We start from the raw sequence: 17,741 nt of genomic DNA on the forward strand, positions 1-17,741 counted from the left end.
AGTTTTTTGATCTCCGTAAGGGAATTTTTAATGGACTATGAGAAGGATTTCCTGCTTTATGTCGGCTTTACCTTTTGTATGGTACTACCATTGCTTGCTCTTAAGTTTTTTTGAAACAATCTTAGTCTATACACATTTTAAGATGTTAAGTTTTTATGAATTTTATGATTGGTTTTTATTGGCTATAAGTGTTTTATGATATTTAGCTGTATGTATATATTTTTGGATACTTTGTGGGTTTGTATGTTTTAAGACGAATTGTCTAAATAAACAGTCATTGACTAATCTTAAATTTTGTCACAAGACAAACTATATATTCTGATTACAATCACAAAGCAGTCAAATATTCAAATCTGTTACTTTTAAGTGGAAAAATGGTTTGACTAATAAAGTCTTAAACGTAGAAGGGTCAATATTCTTAGTGGTAGGCTTTCCTTTCCAGCCCTTCAAAGGCAACACCAGATACGGAAGGGGCAGTGGGAGAGGGGCAGAGCAGTGGCATTGGGCCTTAGTTCAGTAACATGCTCCTATCTAATCCATAAAGGCAAGATATTCTAAATAGAGGAAATGGTTGGTCGGAATAGTCAGCACAAGTCTGTTTCTAAAACAAATCTGAATATAAATTATTCTAACTAGAGTGAAGTACCTTTAAATTCTGTTATGGACAAATAGGTAGGACTGTATATAAAGCAAATGCTAAAAGTCTCCTACCACTATTTGCATCCCCATTTTTGATAACATAACACAAAACTCTCACCGAAGTGCACTGTATCCTTGGCACACACTGACGCAGCACATAACTCGCTCCTGGTTGACTTGATCCTCTCCAAGATATTTACACACAATGTTGCCTCCCAAGCTGAAACCCACCACTATTAACTGGGTCTGAGGATTGGTCTTCTTAATGTTGCTGACCATTGCTCCGAATTCCCATGTGCAACCTGTAAGTCAAGAGTTTAAGAAACAAATGCTTAAAATTGTGCCACTCAAACAGACCGCTAGAGAGAAAACACTAGTGGAAATCAAGTTGCAAGATTCTTACCATACGTGAACATGCGTGGAGAAGTGAGCTCTATAGTTGGCAAAGCTCCAAGATGATTCAAGACTGCACACCTGTAACCATTTTTCTGGGAGTAGTCAACAAAGGTACGGATGTAATGTTTCTCACTGTGATTGGCTATTCCGGGGCAAATTACCATGGTGATGTTCTCTGATAATTAATGAAAGAAAGAATAGTGCATTAGACTTTAAGGTGACCACAAACCCTTGGTGTGAGGAGTAGAGGTTTATTTTGTTTCAAGACGATCTGTCAGTCAATGTGTGATTTAGCAATACAATATGCTTACAAAGGGACTGTAGACTTGGTTGTAATCACTTTAATTCCAGAAATTACCCCTGAGAATCAACAAGAGTCCTAAACTTCCACAAGTATTTTATTCTTCCTGGTGAAAAACTGCATAAGAGTAAATGAGTGTACACAAAAGTTACTTGAAATACTAGTCTCCCATCACAAGAGTCTTCACTGAAGTCAGAATGTGTTACTCAGGAGCTTCACAACACATAAGAAAGTGGAAGTTCAAGAAATGTAAATGGATTTATGACACTCAATGTCAATTTAATTAACAACAATATGTGTAAAGGTGCTTTGGGGGCCGCTCAGACGGCGGAAATTATTCACTGTTTATTACTATCCACTTTCCCCTTAACAATATATGTGTTTCATTTATGGCGTCATCCGCAAATCTTAAAAGGCAACCAAATCTACTTAAATACCTGGGTATCGAATTTGCAAAGTCTACTTTGGCAACTAAGAACCATATAGAAACCTCCCGAAGTGCAAAAATTTAAGAAAACTTACTGTGAAATGGTCTTAAAAATTCATTAAAAAGTGGGGGAGGGCTGAAACAGTTCAGATGCTTATTGCACCTCAAGTCAAATTTTATCTTAAGATGTTACATCTGCACCTCTCCCACTCTTCTTCACATCTCTCAACGCTCAAATGACAACATTCGCTTGGAAAGGGAAAAAGGCAAGAATTTCTTTACGTAAATTACAATCAAGCAAACAGGGCGGTATTAACCCGCCCAATTTTGTGGGACTGGCTGGCACCGGTGGAGTGAGCAGCAAGCTTAAGAGCTCCAGCAGCCTTTTATCGACATCCTGATGCCCTGAGCGAGTTTGGACCCCCCTGAGGCGCATCCCCGCAGCTGCCAGGAGAGAGCGATGTGTACCGGGGACTGAAAATCCCCTGAAAGCAACCAGTGGCTTTAGCCACGCAGACTGAACCAGCGAGGAGAGACAAGATGGCGATGCCTGCGGATAGGGTCCGACGAGAGGAGAAGTAGCAGACTGGCAGTGCCTGCGGAGACCCCCCCCCCCCCCCAATCCTGCCTTCTAGTGAGCTGGCCCAAATACCTGTGGATCTCCCCCCACAACAGGGCCGGCAGAAAGGAAGGAGCAGAGGGCGGCTGCGTGGTGCACCAAGATGGCAGCGTCGGTGGGAGAGGGGCTGATATGGTGAGGAGTAGCGGTCTAGCAGCGTCGTAGGTGCTGCGGTGCCCATGCCTGCGGGGGCCCCAGCTCCTGCCCGCTAGCGCGACCTTGCCTGAACAGAGGGGAAAAGAGCCCCCTGCAACTGCACCAGCGGAGAGGACGGAACCGGACACGGCCACGGGGCGAGTCACGACTGAGGCCCCTGACAGAGAGGAGCGTGTGCGGAGGTAGCAGGGGGCTGACTGGCCTGCCCGGGTGGAAGAGGACGGTGAACACGGGTGTATATCTCCCCCCGCTCCAACTCAGGACTTGCCCTGAGCAGGGGGAACCCGAAGGTGGATGTCCTGAGAGAAGGTGAGAGGAGGCTTGGAGACTGCTGGGAGGGCGTGGACGGAGGCGCCCGCTGAAGTCCGTGGCAGCAGATACGAGTGTTGGGCCGGTGGGACTGATTGGGCCCAGACTGCAATGTCTGTAAGCACCTTCCCTTTGAGATACAGCTAAGTGAATCCTGAGGACTGGCAGTTAATCACTGAGCAGGTGACAGAGTCTGAGCTGCGATAGACAGCACTGAGGAGTCTCTCTCCCACACCCCCACTCTGATCAGCCAAGGGCAGCGACAGTACCCTCCTGCTTGTCCAGACAGAGGGATCAAAAGAATGCAAGATGAATATGTAACACTCCTTATGGAGTGAGCGAGCGACGGGGGACACCATGACCACGGTAGAAGTAACAAGCCTGGGAGTGGGGGAGAGGGTGCGCAAGCTTACAGAGAGCCTACCAGGAGTTCGGACCCTGCGGGCTGCGGAGAGCACCAAAGGTTGCCTGGGAACCCACATAGTGCCAAAGGCGCCACAGATTTAAGTGACATGACGGGGAAGGTCCCCAAGAAGAAGGATAGGGAGGTGGCCATAGTAGACAAACCGATGGATGAGGGGGAGAGGGCCCACTCGCAGGTGGAGAGCCCCGGAGACCCCACATTGCAGGACATTCTGCAGGCCATCATCTCATCCCGTGAGAACTTGGAAACTAAAACTGATTCGCTCAGCCTACATTTGGGCCTACTCAGGGAAGACCATAAAAAGTTAGCGGATCGCGTTATGACCACATAGGTCCAAATCTCCGGGGCGCTACCGGGCATGGTAACCATGAAACAGCGCATAGCGGCACTAGAATCGAAAGTACAGACATTGGAGTTCCGAGCGGAGGATGCAGAAAACCGATCACCCAGGAGAAACATAAGAATCATAGGCCTACTGGACAAAATAGAAGGCCGCAACATGCTGTCCTACCTGGAAAAATGGATAAGAGCGGAAGTAGCTCCAGAGGGTCTGTCAAATTTCTTCGCTCTAGAGAGAGCACACAAAGTCCCGGCAAAGCCACCTGTGCCTGGAGCAGCGCCGCGGGTGGTGATTGCAAAACTTCCACATTTTAAATACCGGAACCACATACTTACCCAGACACGTCTCAGAGGAGACAGAGGTGAGCAACTCTGTGGTGCGAATATTCCCAGACTGCTCTAGAAAGGTCCAATGGCAAAGAAGGTCCTACAGAGAAGTAAAGCAAAGACTACAGCAGCTTAATTACAAGTATGCGATGCAATACCCGGCCACGCTGCGAGTCACTACAGAGACGGGCACGGAATTCTTCAGGACATTACAGGAGGCGACTGACTGAATGGAGAAGCACGAGGGCCGCCAATGGAGCCGAAAGGAGAAGACGGAGAGAGAACCAATCCAGAGGTCATCGAAACCATAAGGGAAAACCTGGCCCGACACCAGAAGAGGCACAGAACGAGCAGCAAAGAGAGGAACCTTGTACTCCCTGAAGGAAGCGAGGCGACAGGGGGACACTGGCTCAGAACATGGATCTAGCGAATTTGAAACTTCAAGTATGGTGCTTCCAGACGTAAATCAACAGATGGCGGACGATTTTGCCTAGACAAAGGGAGTGAGAACTTCCCAAGAACAGGTTGGAGCTGAACTGGATGTGTACAACGCAGCAATGAGGGACAGGGACTACTGAGGGGTGGGGGGCGCTGTGGGGGCGTCCTGATGGGACAATGGACCTGAGAGGCGGCTACATAGACTGGGAGAGTGGCAGACAAAGAGAATTCTCCTCGCAATTGACTGATGGACCTGCAATTACTCACTTGCAGACTTTTGACTTTAGTTTGGATGGGGGGTTTAATCCTTCTTATCCTGGGGAGTGGGAGTTGGGGACAATGTTTAATGTTAATGGGAAGGGTTGAGTTGCAGCAGATCAGGAAACATGAGGGTTCGAGTGGGAAGAACGGCCAGGGGATGGGACACCAGGAGGGAGATAGGTCAGGGTCAATAATACCTCTTAATGGCTGATAAGCAAAAGTATAAATGCATAACATGGAACCTACAGGGTATGCACACAATGACGAAACGCCACAAAGTTCTCTCACACATACGAAGAAGGGGAGCCCAAATAACCTTACTACAGGAGAAGCACCTCACTCAGAAAGAGGGACAAGCTTTATACATGCGATGGAGGGGCCAACTTTTCTATACTACCTATTCAGCATATGCCCTGGGGGCCCTAATATGGATCCAAGTGGGGGTCCCATTTCAGCTGACAGATTCTCTGGTGGACCCGTAGGGGCGGTACGTAGCTATAAAGAGGCATCTAGAAGGGCGAGACATTAGTATGATTAGCGTCTATGTCCCTGACAGAGAAGCAAGCATTTTTTGCGAGATTGAGCCTTTGCCTGACACAGTACCTGATGAGCACTACCCTAGGGGGGGGCGACTTTAACAACGTAGATGATACGCTCCTAGATAGATCGCACCCGCAATTGTGCAATTTGCAAGCAGCACGCGCCTTGCAGGCATTTACGGCCTGGAGACAGGGATGGTGGATGCCTGGCGAACCCTGCATCCCCAAGATAGAGACTACTCCTACTTTTCGGTGGTCCAGGAGGTGCACGAGCGGCTAGATGCCTTCCTGTGCTCCGCAGACATGCAGTGCCATGTCACTGCAGCTGAATACTTAGCGCGCACAATATCGGATCATAATCCATTGGTTCTCTCCCTGGGATGGACGCATATCAGCGATACCTACGTTCAGGCTTCGTCCAGATACACTTGAAGACCAGGTCTTTTGAGAGGAGATCAGGGGGTAAATAGAGCAATGTTTCGAGACCAATGCGGGGAAGGCCTCCTCGCCAAATGCGACGCCTTCAAGGTGGTTTTGCGGGTCCAATGCATAACGCGGGCGACGGGGGTTCGGCGAGTCATACTAAGAGAAGTTGAAGGGGCATAGACAACACTCAGAGAGCTGGAACTTAGGAGGCCAGGACTCCCAGAGCTCCAGCAGACACTGGTAGAAGCCAAGGAGGAAGTGGCGAGGCAGATAGAGAGGCTTAGATGCTTCGACTACAAGAAATATTTAGAGCGCACCCATGCTGACCGAGACCAGTCAGGGACGCTCATAGCATGGCTAGCAAACCCGGTGAGTAGGAGCCACCCGCTGGTGGAAATAGAACACGAGACGGGTAGTCGGATCTTCATGCAGGCGAAGATCAACGATGTCTTTGCCAACTATTATGAACAGTTGTACAGACGGTCGATTATGCAGATGTGGGGGAATATCTTGCAGGCCTGCAGATAACACGATTGGCTCCCGAGGAGGCGGAAGAGCTCGGAGCAGACATACCGTAGTGGGAGGTACGAGTTGCCATTAAGGGAATGGCAAGGAACAAAACCCTGGGCACCGATGGCCTGCCGGCTGAGTTTTATGTAAAGTATGTGGGAGGGTTGGCCCCCACATTGACGAACATGTATCAGGAGACCCTGGGAGCCGGAATACTTCCGGAAAGTACTAAAGAGGCCCTTATCGCCCCGGTGCCTAAGCCTGGGAAGGAACTGCACGATTACACAGGCTAAAGGCTCCTGTCCATGTTAAATATGTATTACAAAATCCTGACCAAAATTCTAGCGACGCGCCTTCTCCCACATATGCCTGAACTAGTCCACGTGGACCAAGTGGGGTTTATACACAGGCGGGACACGGCCATAAATATTAGGCGACTTTTGGCCGTTATGGACTCCACTGGGTACAAGAAGCGGTGGTGTTCGTGGTGGATATTGAAAAGGCCTTTGATAGCCTGGAGTGGCCTTACCTCTATGAGGTCTTGTACAAGATGGATTGGGAGAAGGGTTCATAGCATGGGTATGGTTACTGTATACGTCGCCCATGGACAAACCATTTCACCCAGGCAGAGGATGGAGAGGGGTACGAGGCAGAGGTGCCCCCTCTACCCGCTCCTGTTTGCACGAGCCATGGAGCCGTTGGCGTGCAGGGCGCAAAGCAGACAAGATTACAATGGTTTAAGAGTGGGGGAGGTACAGCACTCCATTGCGTTTTACACGGATGACCTCTCACTGTTCCTCGGTGATAGGGAGGGCGAGTTGAGAAGAGCGAAGAGGATGCTAGGAGTAGTTTCTTTTCTGTAACTCCAGTTCTGTAGTAGGGGTATCTCTGTTATAGTCATAATCTAGTGAATAGTCCCGCCCATGTGCGTGGACCCCGGAGCAATAAAAAATAATCTCTAAAGGTGACAAATCATGCAGACCTGCATACACCTTTAAGAGAGAATTTAATTTAAAGACAGATAATGCAGCCTATACCCACAGGCTACACTGTCCAGTACTTCAACTAGAATTCCACCAACATCCACAAACAGCACTGCCTGCCCAGCTTTTCTCCACATAGGAAAAAACCCTGCCTCTACCAGCAAAAGCCTCTGGAATGATAGAGAGGAAGGAGTGGACAGACAAGCCCCATAGGCTGCCATTATGTGGCTTAGAACAGGATACTGTGCCTTTAAGAAAACTTTCCAGATTTCCAGAACTTTCCCCAGTATCCCAGAATACCCAGCAGGTCCCATTTACTTTCAGTTCTTTTTGAAGGCGTAGCACGCCAGACCTGTAGCATTCTTCATCTGAATTATATCTCTCCACCGGGGAGGAGGGCGGGCGCTTATGACTATAACAGAGATACCCCTACTACAGAACTGGAGTTACAGAAAAGAAACTACTCCTTCTGTAGTAGGGGATCTCTGTGTGTATATACAAAAAGAAAACTGGGAGTCAGAGAAAGGTTTTGTGACTGTAACATAACCACTCAGCATGTATTGATCAAGATATAACTGCTGTCAACAAGGTACAAAATGTGTCAATAGGTGTGTGTATGCGTGAGAAAGATTCCCATCACCCACAACAAGTGGCTCGCTTCATTATTTGGGAACCTGGGAGCTTCACCAAAGAACCATCCTTCTACCAGATGGACGTAGATACTGGTTCAGTGTGTGTCCCAAATGTATCTGTTGGTATATTCTCTGAATCGAGGGAACCACAATGGTAATGATAAGGATTGTAAACTGTTTGAGTCCTTAAACCACATCACTTGGACCCCCACTCTTTTTGAGATATTTTATTAAAAAAAATTATCTGTGTATAGTCATAATCTAGTGAATAGAATGGCAAGCCCATCCCCACACAACAACAGCGGTGGAGAACAACAAGACAAAAACCACTACTGTGCGAACAAATTTCGCAGCGAAGCCTGCCCAACCGGAGCATCTGCCCTGGCATCCGAGTCCAGACAGTAATGCGCAGCAAAGGTATGGACCGACTTCCAAGTGGCCGCCTTGCAGATTTCTGCAATAGGAACATTACGCAGCAAAGCCGTCGTGGCAGCTTTGCCCCTGGTGGAATGAGCCTTAGGCTTACCCCCTAAGGTCTTATTAGCCTTTTGATAACACAATTGTATGCAGGACACAATCCACCGAGAAATGGACTGCTTAGAGGTCGCAAGACCAGTCCTGACTTATCCATAATTAACAAACAATTGGTCAGACCTACGAATATCCTTGGTCTTATCCAGATAAAATTTCAACACCCTCCGAACATCCAGGGAATGGAGAGACCTTTCCGCTGGCGAAGAGGGATTCTGAAAGAACGTAGGTAAAGTTATGGTCTGGTTGACATGAAAGTCAGAGATAACCTTAGGAAGAAATTTAGGGTGAGTACGCATCACAACCTTAGCAGCATGAAATCCAGTATAAGGTTCTTGACAACATAATGCCTGAAGTTCACTCACCCTGCGGGCCGATGTAATGGCCACCAGGAACGCCGCCTTCCAGGATAGGTGCTGCAATGAAGCCTTGTGAATGGGTTCAAAAGGCTCCTTCATCAGTCTGGACAGCACCACATTCAAGTCCCAGGAAGGCGAGGGAAGTCTGACGGGAGGAAACACTTTCTTCAAGCCTTCCAAAAAATCCTTGACCACAGGGATCTGAAAGAAGGAAGTCTGTGAAGGGCATTTCCTGTAAGCAGTCAAAGCAGCCAGATGAACCTTAATGGAATGGAAATTAAGGCCAGACTGCGCCAGATGTAAAAGGTACGGAAGGATTCCTTACATGTCGTGGGATCAAAGTTCTTGGACTTACACCAGATACAGAACCTCTTCCACTTGTAAGCATAGGATGTCCTAGTGGAAGGTCGTTTAGACTCCTTCAGTATGTCCATACAATCGTCTGGTAGATTCAGATGGCCATATTGCACTATTTCAGGAGCCATGCCACCAAACTCAAAGACGAGAGGTTGGGGTGCACCATCCGCCCCCCGAACTTCGTGAGAAGGTCCGGCCTGCACGGCAACCGCATGTGAGGAAGGAGAGACCGGTGAAGTAGGTCCGTGAACCACCACTGCCTGGGCCACTCAGGGGCGATCAGGATCATCCGCGCCCTGGACTGGGACAGCTTGATGAGCACTGCCGGAATCAGGGGAATGGGTGGAAAAGCGTACAGAAAGCTGTTCGACCAATCGATCCATAGCGCATTCCCCAGCGTCCCCCGCTGGTAGTACCTGGATGCGAAGTCTCGGCATTTGCTGTTTTCGGCGGTGGCGAACAGATCTACGTCTGGAGTCCCCCACCTTGCGAAGACTTCTCCTAGTACTTCGTCGTTTATGACCCATTCGTGGTTTTCCTGAATCAGCCTGCTCAAGGCGTCCGCCTGAGCATTCTGCACCCCTGGCAGATGCGTGGCCGTAATCGTCAGTCCTCGGGCCAGCAGCCAGCGCCAGATCGCCTGCGCCTCCTGCGACAGAGTGCGCGATCTCGACCCCCCCTGCTTGTTGAGGTAATACATCGTGGTTGTATTGTCCGTCTGTATCAGCAGCGAGTTGGTCTGGAAGGACGGAAGGAAGGCCTTCAGCGCTAGGAAGACAGATCTGAGTTCCAGGAAATTGATGTGGTACGTCGATTGCAAAGCAGACCACTTTCCTTGAATCTGCAAGTCCCCGGAATGCGCTCCCCAGCCCAGGAGAGACGCATCCGTCACGACACTCGTCGTGGGAATGTCCTTGTGGAAGGGAACCCCCTTGAGGAGGTTTTCCGCCGAACACCACCACTTCAGAGACTGAAGAGCATGCAGCGACAGTCGTATCTTGTCGTCCCAAGCGCCTGTCCTCTGATCCCACTGATCCTCCAAGCACTCCTGCAGTGGTCTCATGTGTAGCCGTGCGTGAGGCGTGAGGAAGATACAGGATGCCATCGATCCCAGTAGAGAAGACACCTTCCTCACTGTCGTCGATGGAGCAGCCCTGAGGTCCTGAGCATTCCGAAGGAGTGATAACAGTCTCTCCTCCGAAGGAGACACGCTTGCTGACCGCGTATCGATGGAGGCTCCCAGGTACTGTATGCACTGGACCGGAGTCGGGACCGATTTGGACATGTTGACGTGTAACCCTAGCTTGTGCAAGAGAGCACACGTCCATCGGAAGTGATCTTGCGCTTCCGAGAAGGATGAAGCCTTGATCAGCCAATCGTCCAGATACGGGTAGACAAACACCTTGTTCCTTCGCAGATGTGCCGACACCACCGCCATGCACTTCGAGAAGGTCCTGGGCGCAGACTTTAGCCCGAATGGCAGTACTGTGTATTGATAGTGATTGGCGCCGACTTGGAATCGCAGGAACTTCCTGTGCTTCCGTGCTATGGGCACATGGAAGTACGCATCCTGTAGATCTATGGCACAGAGCCAGTTTCCCCGTTGCAGCTGAGGGTAAATCTGGTGCAACGATAGCATGCAAAACTTCTCTCTGCGAATCCATTTGTTTGCCTGTCGCAAATCCAGAATGGGCCTGAACTCGTTCTTGTCCTTCTTGCGAACGAGGAAGAACCGAGAGTGCAGACCTCTTTCCCTTTGAGACAGAGGTACCTCTTCTACCGCCTTCTTTCTCAACAAGATGTCTGCCTCCGCCTGGAGCTCTCTCAGCTGGAACCGAGAGCTGACCGGCGGAATCGCTGGAGGCGGGCTGATAAACCGAAGACTGTATCCATTGCAAACAATATTCAGCACCCACTTGTCCTGAGTAATTTTTCTCCACTCTGCCGGAAAAAGTTGAATGCTTCCCCCCACTGGAGTGGGTAACGGTTGAGGGGGAAGTAGCCGCTCAGGGCCGAGACCCGGCCGGGCCCTTGGGAGTGGTAGTCGCCTGCTGGCCTCCTCTACCCCTCTGGCGCTTCTGGAAGGGCTTCCGGAACTGCTGCTGTTGGTGCTGCTGCTGTCCCGAACCCTGCCCACGCCCTCTGCCCGAAGACCCGAACCGCCTCTGGAACGGGCGCTTCTTCTTCTCGGCCTTCTCCAACCCGACGGCCGTCAGGGTTTCCGCCTCCGCCTTCATGCGGGCCATCTCATCATCCGCATGTTTCCCGAACAGGGTTTCCCCCGAAAAGGGCAGGTTGGCCACTCTGTGCTGCGCCTCTGGTTTGAGGGACGTCAGGCGCAGCCACGAATGCCGCCTCTGGTGGACGCCATGACAGTAGGCGTGGGCGGCCAACAAGGATACATCCGCCGCCGCCGCGCCGATCACCTGATTAGAAACCAGCATGCCTTCGCGCACTGTTTCCAAGAAGTCCTCCTTCCTGTCCCGGGGCAGCAGGTCCGCATACTGCTGCAGGGACTCCCACAGGGCCCGGTCGTAACGGCCCAACAAAGCCCCTGCACTCGCCGCCTTCATGGTGGTGGCGGCGGTCCCACACACCTTCCTGCCCGCAGAGTCGAACCAGCGGCTCTCCTTGTCGGGAGGGACCGTCGATGAAGGGGCGGTCGCATGTTGTTTCCTCGCCGCCGTCACGATGACCGAATCCGGCTTCGGGTCCACCCTCAAAAAGGTATGGTCCGACTCCGGGGCCCTATACTTTTTCATGAGCCTGGAAGGGGCGGCCTTCGTCACCGCTGGAGTGAGGAACAGTTCCAACGCGGGTTCCACCAGTCCTGGTACGTACAAGGGGCAGTAGAGGGCGAGACAGATGTTTCTTATGAAGTGTCTCGAATATCACGGGCGTCATGGAACCGTCACCGTGATACCCAACTTTGCTGCCCCTCTCAACAGCACCTCTTGAAAGGAGACCAAATCGTCCACCGGAGACACCCTAGTCCCCGGCGAGTCCGACAGCGTCGGGGAAAAATCTCTGGTCGAGGATCGCGTGTGCGACCTGGACCTGTGCCTCCTACGGCGTCGTCCTGAGTCCGACGATAACTGTCCATGGCTCCGTGATCTTCTCCTCCTGAGAGAGCGGGAGCGCGACCTCTTCGGCTTCGGTCTGCCCGCCGGTCTAGCCGGTCCCGGCGACCGCGGGCGTCGTGGCTTCGGAGTCCCCTGCGCCGGAGTCGGGTACCTCGGAAGGGAAACCGACCGCGGGGGAACCGCCGGCAGCCCCAATGGAGTGCGTGGTAACGACCGAGGTGGAGGCGGTGGTGGTGGTGGTGGTGGTGGTGGTGGTGTTGGCGGTGGTGGTGGAGGCGGAGTCGGAGGTGGAGGAGGCGGTGGCATCCGAGGAGGCGTATACACCACAGAGTACACCGATCCCGATGAATCTCTTCCTCGACGTCGATCTTCGCTTCGACGTCGACCTGCGCCTCGACGGCGACCTGCGCCTCGACGGCGACCTGCGCCTCGACGGCGATCTGCGCCTCGACGGCGATCTTCTTGACCTCGAGCGTCTCGACGTCGATCCTCTCTTCGACGGCGACGTCGACCGTCTCCTCTTCACCAACGGCGATCTCCCCTCGACGGCGAGCGCCGACGCCGGGTCCGATCTCGACGCCGACTGCTGGAAGGCGTTGTAGACGGCGTCGAAGACGCCGATGTAGTCGACGGCGGCCTATTCAGGTCCCTCGACGTCGACCACCGACGCCGCTTCTCCCCAGAACCCTGGGGAGACGGCGAACAGATGGTAGTCATCCTCCTCGACGCCGCCGTCGACGCCCGAGACGTCGACGGGGAGTGGGAACGCTTACTGGTCTTCCTGCCCCTGGGGAGCCCCCCCAGAGGCCTCAGTATGGGCCAAATCAGCCCCTCCAGACCCACCTGGTGCCTTCAGCCTTCTCTCCTCCAGGATTTGAAGCCTGATTTTCATTCTGTCCCTCAGGGTCCTGGCTGAGAACGAGTGGCAGATATCACAGCCTTCAGGCATGTGGGACTGGGGAAGGCAACCTATGCACACCTCGTGTGGATCAGTTTTAGCATTCTTTCTACCACATTCCGGGCACTTGTCGAACAAGCCAGGCATGTTGACAGTACCAGCCACTAAGCACTTGAAAAAGTGACAAAAATTGACAAAAAAACTACAATAAACCCTTGAAAAGGGGAGAGCTCTGTAGGAGAGTAGGGTCTGCTTTCTATGTTCACCCCCACTTTTTGCTTTTGCTTTACTGGTTTTCGACTTAGATGTGGCTGTGGGCCTGCTAATCAGACCCACAGCCCTGCTGTTCTCTCTCTTAATTAATACTATGTACTTTAGGTACATAACCCATTTGGATAGGATCACCTTATTGGCCCCTGTACAGTGTACCCTAGGTACCCAGGGCATAGGTGTACCCTAGGCCCACCAGGGGCTGCAGCATGTATTATGCCACCCCTGGCCTGGCCATCCATGTTGACACAACTGGCTGATCACTCAGCTGGGGCAAGGTCGTGTAATCACCCCTTGCTTAGGTGTAGTATTCCTATACCTAACTTACATATAGACACATGTGTACCTATCAGTCACTCCTATGGCAGGCCTTAACAATCCTGGAGGCAGAGTGCTTGGTAACATGTGAGATGGTGCTCTAGCATGAGCTGAGCCTGTCTGCAGCTTTCGGAACCAAGTCCTTATAGCTGTTGTATGATATAGCCTACCATATACTCTAAAAGTGCCTTATAATCTTAAACGGTTATGGTAACTATGGTTTGGCTTTATCGAAACATGTCGTGTAAGGTGTCTAACACTGTGGAATAATACCCCCATGCCATTTCTGGACATGAGGATATTATTTCCCCCTTCTAGAGGGAAAGACATGTTAAAATCACTGTTAGCCTCTGACCAAAGCCTCAGCATCACAAAATGGATGCTGCTGCCACGACACAAGTCTGACCTCCTGCAGCTGGGAGTGATCCCAGCCAGGGAGGCCTGGACAATAGGTTTCCTGCTTGGGGAGGTGCTAGCACCTCCCCAGACAGCCTTTAGTGTATTGGGGCAGGGTGGGCTGAAAGGAATGAGACATGCCTGGGGCACACAAGGTGTTCCTTGCATAGTCCAGTTCAAACCGGCGCTGGGGCACTCCAGCCCCAGCTCTGGCGCGAAACGGGACAAAGGGAAGTGGGTGTAACCACCCCCTCCCAGGTCCCACCCATAAGGCGTGACCTAGCAGGTATCCCAGCCCCCCAGATTAGTATAAGAGTGGGAGTTGGGCCTCAAGACTTTAGATTATCCTGAACCTGCAAACTTGAACAGAAACTCTGGACCTTCGACATTCGACGAAAGAAGAAGACTGAAGAATCTCCCTTGTGGCCAAGGAGTGGCTACCCTGTGCAAACAGGCACCATCAAGAGACTACCCTTTGCTTTGCCCACGTTCTACGAGGAACCGACTGCAGAGCCCGACCAGAGCCTTGACTTCCAGACTTCTCCGACCCTGATCCACATCCACAGCAGAGCTGAGATCCGTGGAGGCGACGAGCGACGTGGGACCGGCTACCTGGGAAAAGTGGCTAGTATCTTCAAGCGCAGCTTCTGAGGCACCCTCGAAGTTGTGCACCGGGGATTGAGAAGCCCCAACCCCAAGCATCATCTGCACCGAAGATCAGCTCCCCACACTCCACGAGTCCTGCGTGGGGCCCTTCTGCATTTTCCTGCTTGCCGCGTCTGTCCGGTTGCTTGCCCGCTGGCTAGTGGCCTTTGTGACGACGCACCCTGAAATCTTCTGCGCTGGTTTGGCTCCTCCAGACTGGCTCCCGCTTCTCTGCAAAGAAGAAGCACCCCAGACCTTCCTGGTCTGCACCAGAAGCAAGTCCTCCGTTCTTCGTGGGTTCCGCTTGCCAAGGCTTGGTGAGTCCTAGTCCAACTTCGACGCCGCCGACAGCAAGAGCCTTCGTGGGACAGCTCGCCTCCTGGTCCTGGTCGTCCTCGACGCTTCCTGGTCCTCCTGGCTGCAGCGACAAGCTTCACCTTCACCTGCAATCTTCACGACATCGCCTGGTTCCTTCCTGGTTCCACGTGGTCACTGGCTAGTGACCTTGACTCTGTCCCCTCTGCTTGCAGGTCTCCTCTCTTCTTGATCCCAGCCTTGGGATCCACCGGACACTCTTCACTGACTGCCTGTCAGCATCTTTCTTCAGGCATCCATAGGAGTCGACGACGAAAACCGACGCAACTTCACCCCTATGCACCCGCAGCCTGTGGGCTAGGTAACTTGGGTACTCCGGTGCTCATCAGGATAGTGACTATCCTAGTGTCTAGTTTTCCAGTCTCGACTTCCTAGCTACTCCGGAAGTGTCCTAAATCTATCGTTTTCTAAACTGTACTATTGCTAGTGACTTTTACGCATTACGCGTGAGTGTTTCCACTCTGCACACGAATCCCGTGGGCCTCCCACTTCCTAACTAAAGCTAGTGTAGTGTAGCCCCAGCGATTCCCTAGGCCTAGGCCTATTCTATTTCCGTGACAGTGGTCCTTATACCACTTACTTAGTATATGGTTTGCGTGGCCCCTAGGGCCTAACTGTATTACTTACCTGTGTGACTTAATGTATGCTTAAATAAGACTGTGTTGTATTTACCTCTAATCTCATAAAGAGTGCTGAGGGTTTGACTAGAATAAATACACTTTATTTTATATATATATATATCTGTTGTGGTGTCCTTTCATTTGGTATTCAAGGGATTATATATGGTATCACAGCTGGCTTCACATGCCATTCAGAGTTTAGCCTAAGACTGCTCTTGTCCATGCTACCACTAGGATAGCTGGTCTATAAGGTTGACTTTACAACCAATCACCATAAGGGTATTTGGACTGATATAAGGTGTACACTAGAACTAGTGACATCATACATCAGGCCAACTTCTCACAAGCTCAATGCTCCAGGGTCCTGCTAGCAGGAGCCGGAAAAAAGAACTGAAGTAAATGGGACCTGCTGGGCATTCTGGGATACTGGGGAAAGTTCTGAAAATCTGGAAAGTTTTCTTAAAGGCACAGTATCCTGTTCTAAGCCACATAATGGCAGCCTATGGGGCTTGTCTGTCCACTCCTTCCTCTCTATCATTCCAGAGGCTTTTGCTGGTAGAGGCAGGGTTTTTTCCTATGTGGAGAAAAGCTGGGCAGGCAGTGCGGTTTGTGGATGTTGGTGGAATTCTAGTTGAAGTACTGGACAGTGTAGCCTGTGGGTATAGGCTGCATTATCTGTCTTTAAATTAAATTCTCTCTTAAAGGTGTATGCAGGTCTGCATGATTTGTCACCTTTAGAGATTATTTTTTATTGCTCCGGGGTCCACGCACATGGGCGGGACTATTCACTAGATTATGACTATACACAGAGATCCCCTACTACAGAAGCCTAGTTCGGGGCCATCTCTGGCCTTCAGGTTAATTGGAGGAAGTCTAGCCTGTGCCCCATGATACCTAATCCGCTCTCACCGCCTCATCTTGGTCTCCTGAAATGGGAGCCCAGCTGCCTGCAATACTAGGGAGTTAAAATATATCATGAGCAGCCGGAGTTAGTAGAGGGAAATATGGGTAGAGCAATCAGATCAGTAAAGTCGGCAGTAGAATTCTGGAGCACACTGCCGCTATCAGTGGCAGGGCAGGTGGCAGTCCTGAAGATGGTGGCCCTCCCGCGCCTTCTGTACTACTTCGGAACCCTATCGGTGTGGATCCCGAGAGCAATGTTCAAAGACCTTGACTCACTAGTCACATCATTTATCTGCGGATCAGGGCACAGAAGAGTAGCACTGACTTCATTGCAGTGCCAGACAGCAGAAGTGGGACTGGTGGTTATTACATTCCGCCCAGTTGTACTGGATGATCAAATGGTTGGCGGCGAGTCGCGACTCAGAACGGGAACCATACCCCGACGCAACGGAAACACTGCAACCTTAGCCGAGATTTTCTTAAGGGCCTGACGCAACACGTCGGATGATACCATGGAGACCAGAGTGGTGGTACGTTGTTGGTCTCGATACCCGAGACAGTTGAGGGTCAAGATTCCCTACTCTCCAGACATACCGATCACAGTTCTGCGATGGTTGCCATAGGGAGCTCATTGGGTGGGGTTAGAAGATTGGGAAGCGGCAGGGCTGACAAAGATGGGGGATCTATATCAGGACTCTGAGCTACTACCGTTTGAAGAGCTTCAGGCTGCATATGATCTGCCGGAATGCCACTTCCTTAGGCATGGGGCCCTGACCAGAAGGATAAGGCAACACTGGGGTGGAAGGAGAATGGAACCGCGAGTGGTGGCGGGATGTAGGTATGTAGCACTCTCAGCAGGAAGAATCAAGACAGTCTCCGGCCTTTATAAGGCAATGAGGCAAGTTATGCAAAAGCCCCTAGAGCGCTTGCGATTACAATGGGAGGAGGATCTGGACAAGCAGATCACACATGTAGAATGGGACAAGATTCTAGAGTGTACCCCGAAAGTGTCCAGGAACGCGCAATTAAAATTGATTAATTTCTACACACTGCATAGGGCGTTTTTGACACCGTCACGCGTTAGACAATACTTTGGCATAGACACTGCAGCATGCCAGAGATGCGGTGAAAGAGAGGCACATATCATCCACATGTTCTGGAGTTGCCCTAAGGTACAAACCTTCTGGGAGGAGATTAGACAAGTGATAGGTGACCTCATAGATAAGGACACCGCAGAACATTTCCTCTTAGGGTGGTTCC

The 17,741-nt window shown here is 51.2% G+C and overlaps 1 protein-coding gene across 4 annotated transcripts in view; it reads right to left on the minus strand.

Annotated features, from left to right (window-relative positions):
- The window catches only part of ABHD2 (abhydrolase domain containing 2, acylglycerol lipase), a 427,692-nt gene that overhangs the window by 269,577 nt on the left and 140,374 nt on the right, over positions 1 to 17,741 (minus strand). For all 4 annotated transcript variants that reach the window (XM_085644457.1, XM_085644454.1, XM_085644456.1 and 1 more), the window contains 2 exons: positions 1,043 to 1,210; positions 758 to 941 (listed from right to left, as the gene is read on the minus strand). In XM_085644457.1, the coding sequence (XP_085500583.1) occupies positions 758 to 941; positions 1,043 to 1,210 (352 nt within the window). The remainder of the gene's footprint in view (positions 1 to 757; positions 942 to 1,042; positions 1,211 to 17,741) is intronic.

Source organism: Triturus cristatus, chromosome 3_1 (assembly GCF_964204655.1).
Source record: "Triturus cristatus chromosome 3_1, aTriCri1.1, whole genome shotgun sequence".
NCBI classification, from domain to species: Eukaryota; Metazoa; Chordata; class Amphibia; order Caudata; family Salamandridae; genus Triturus; species Triturus cristatus.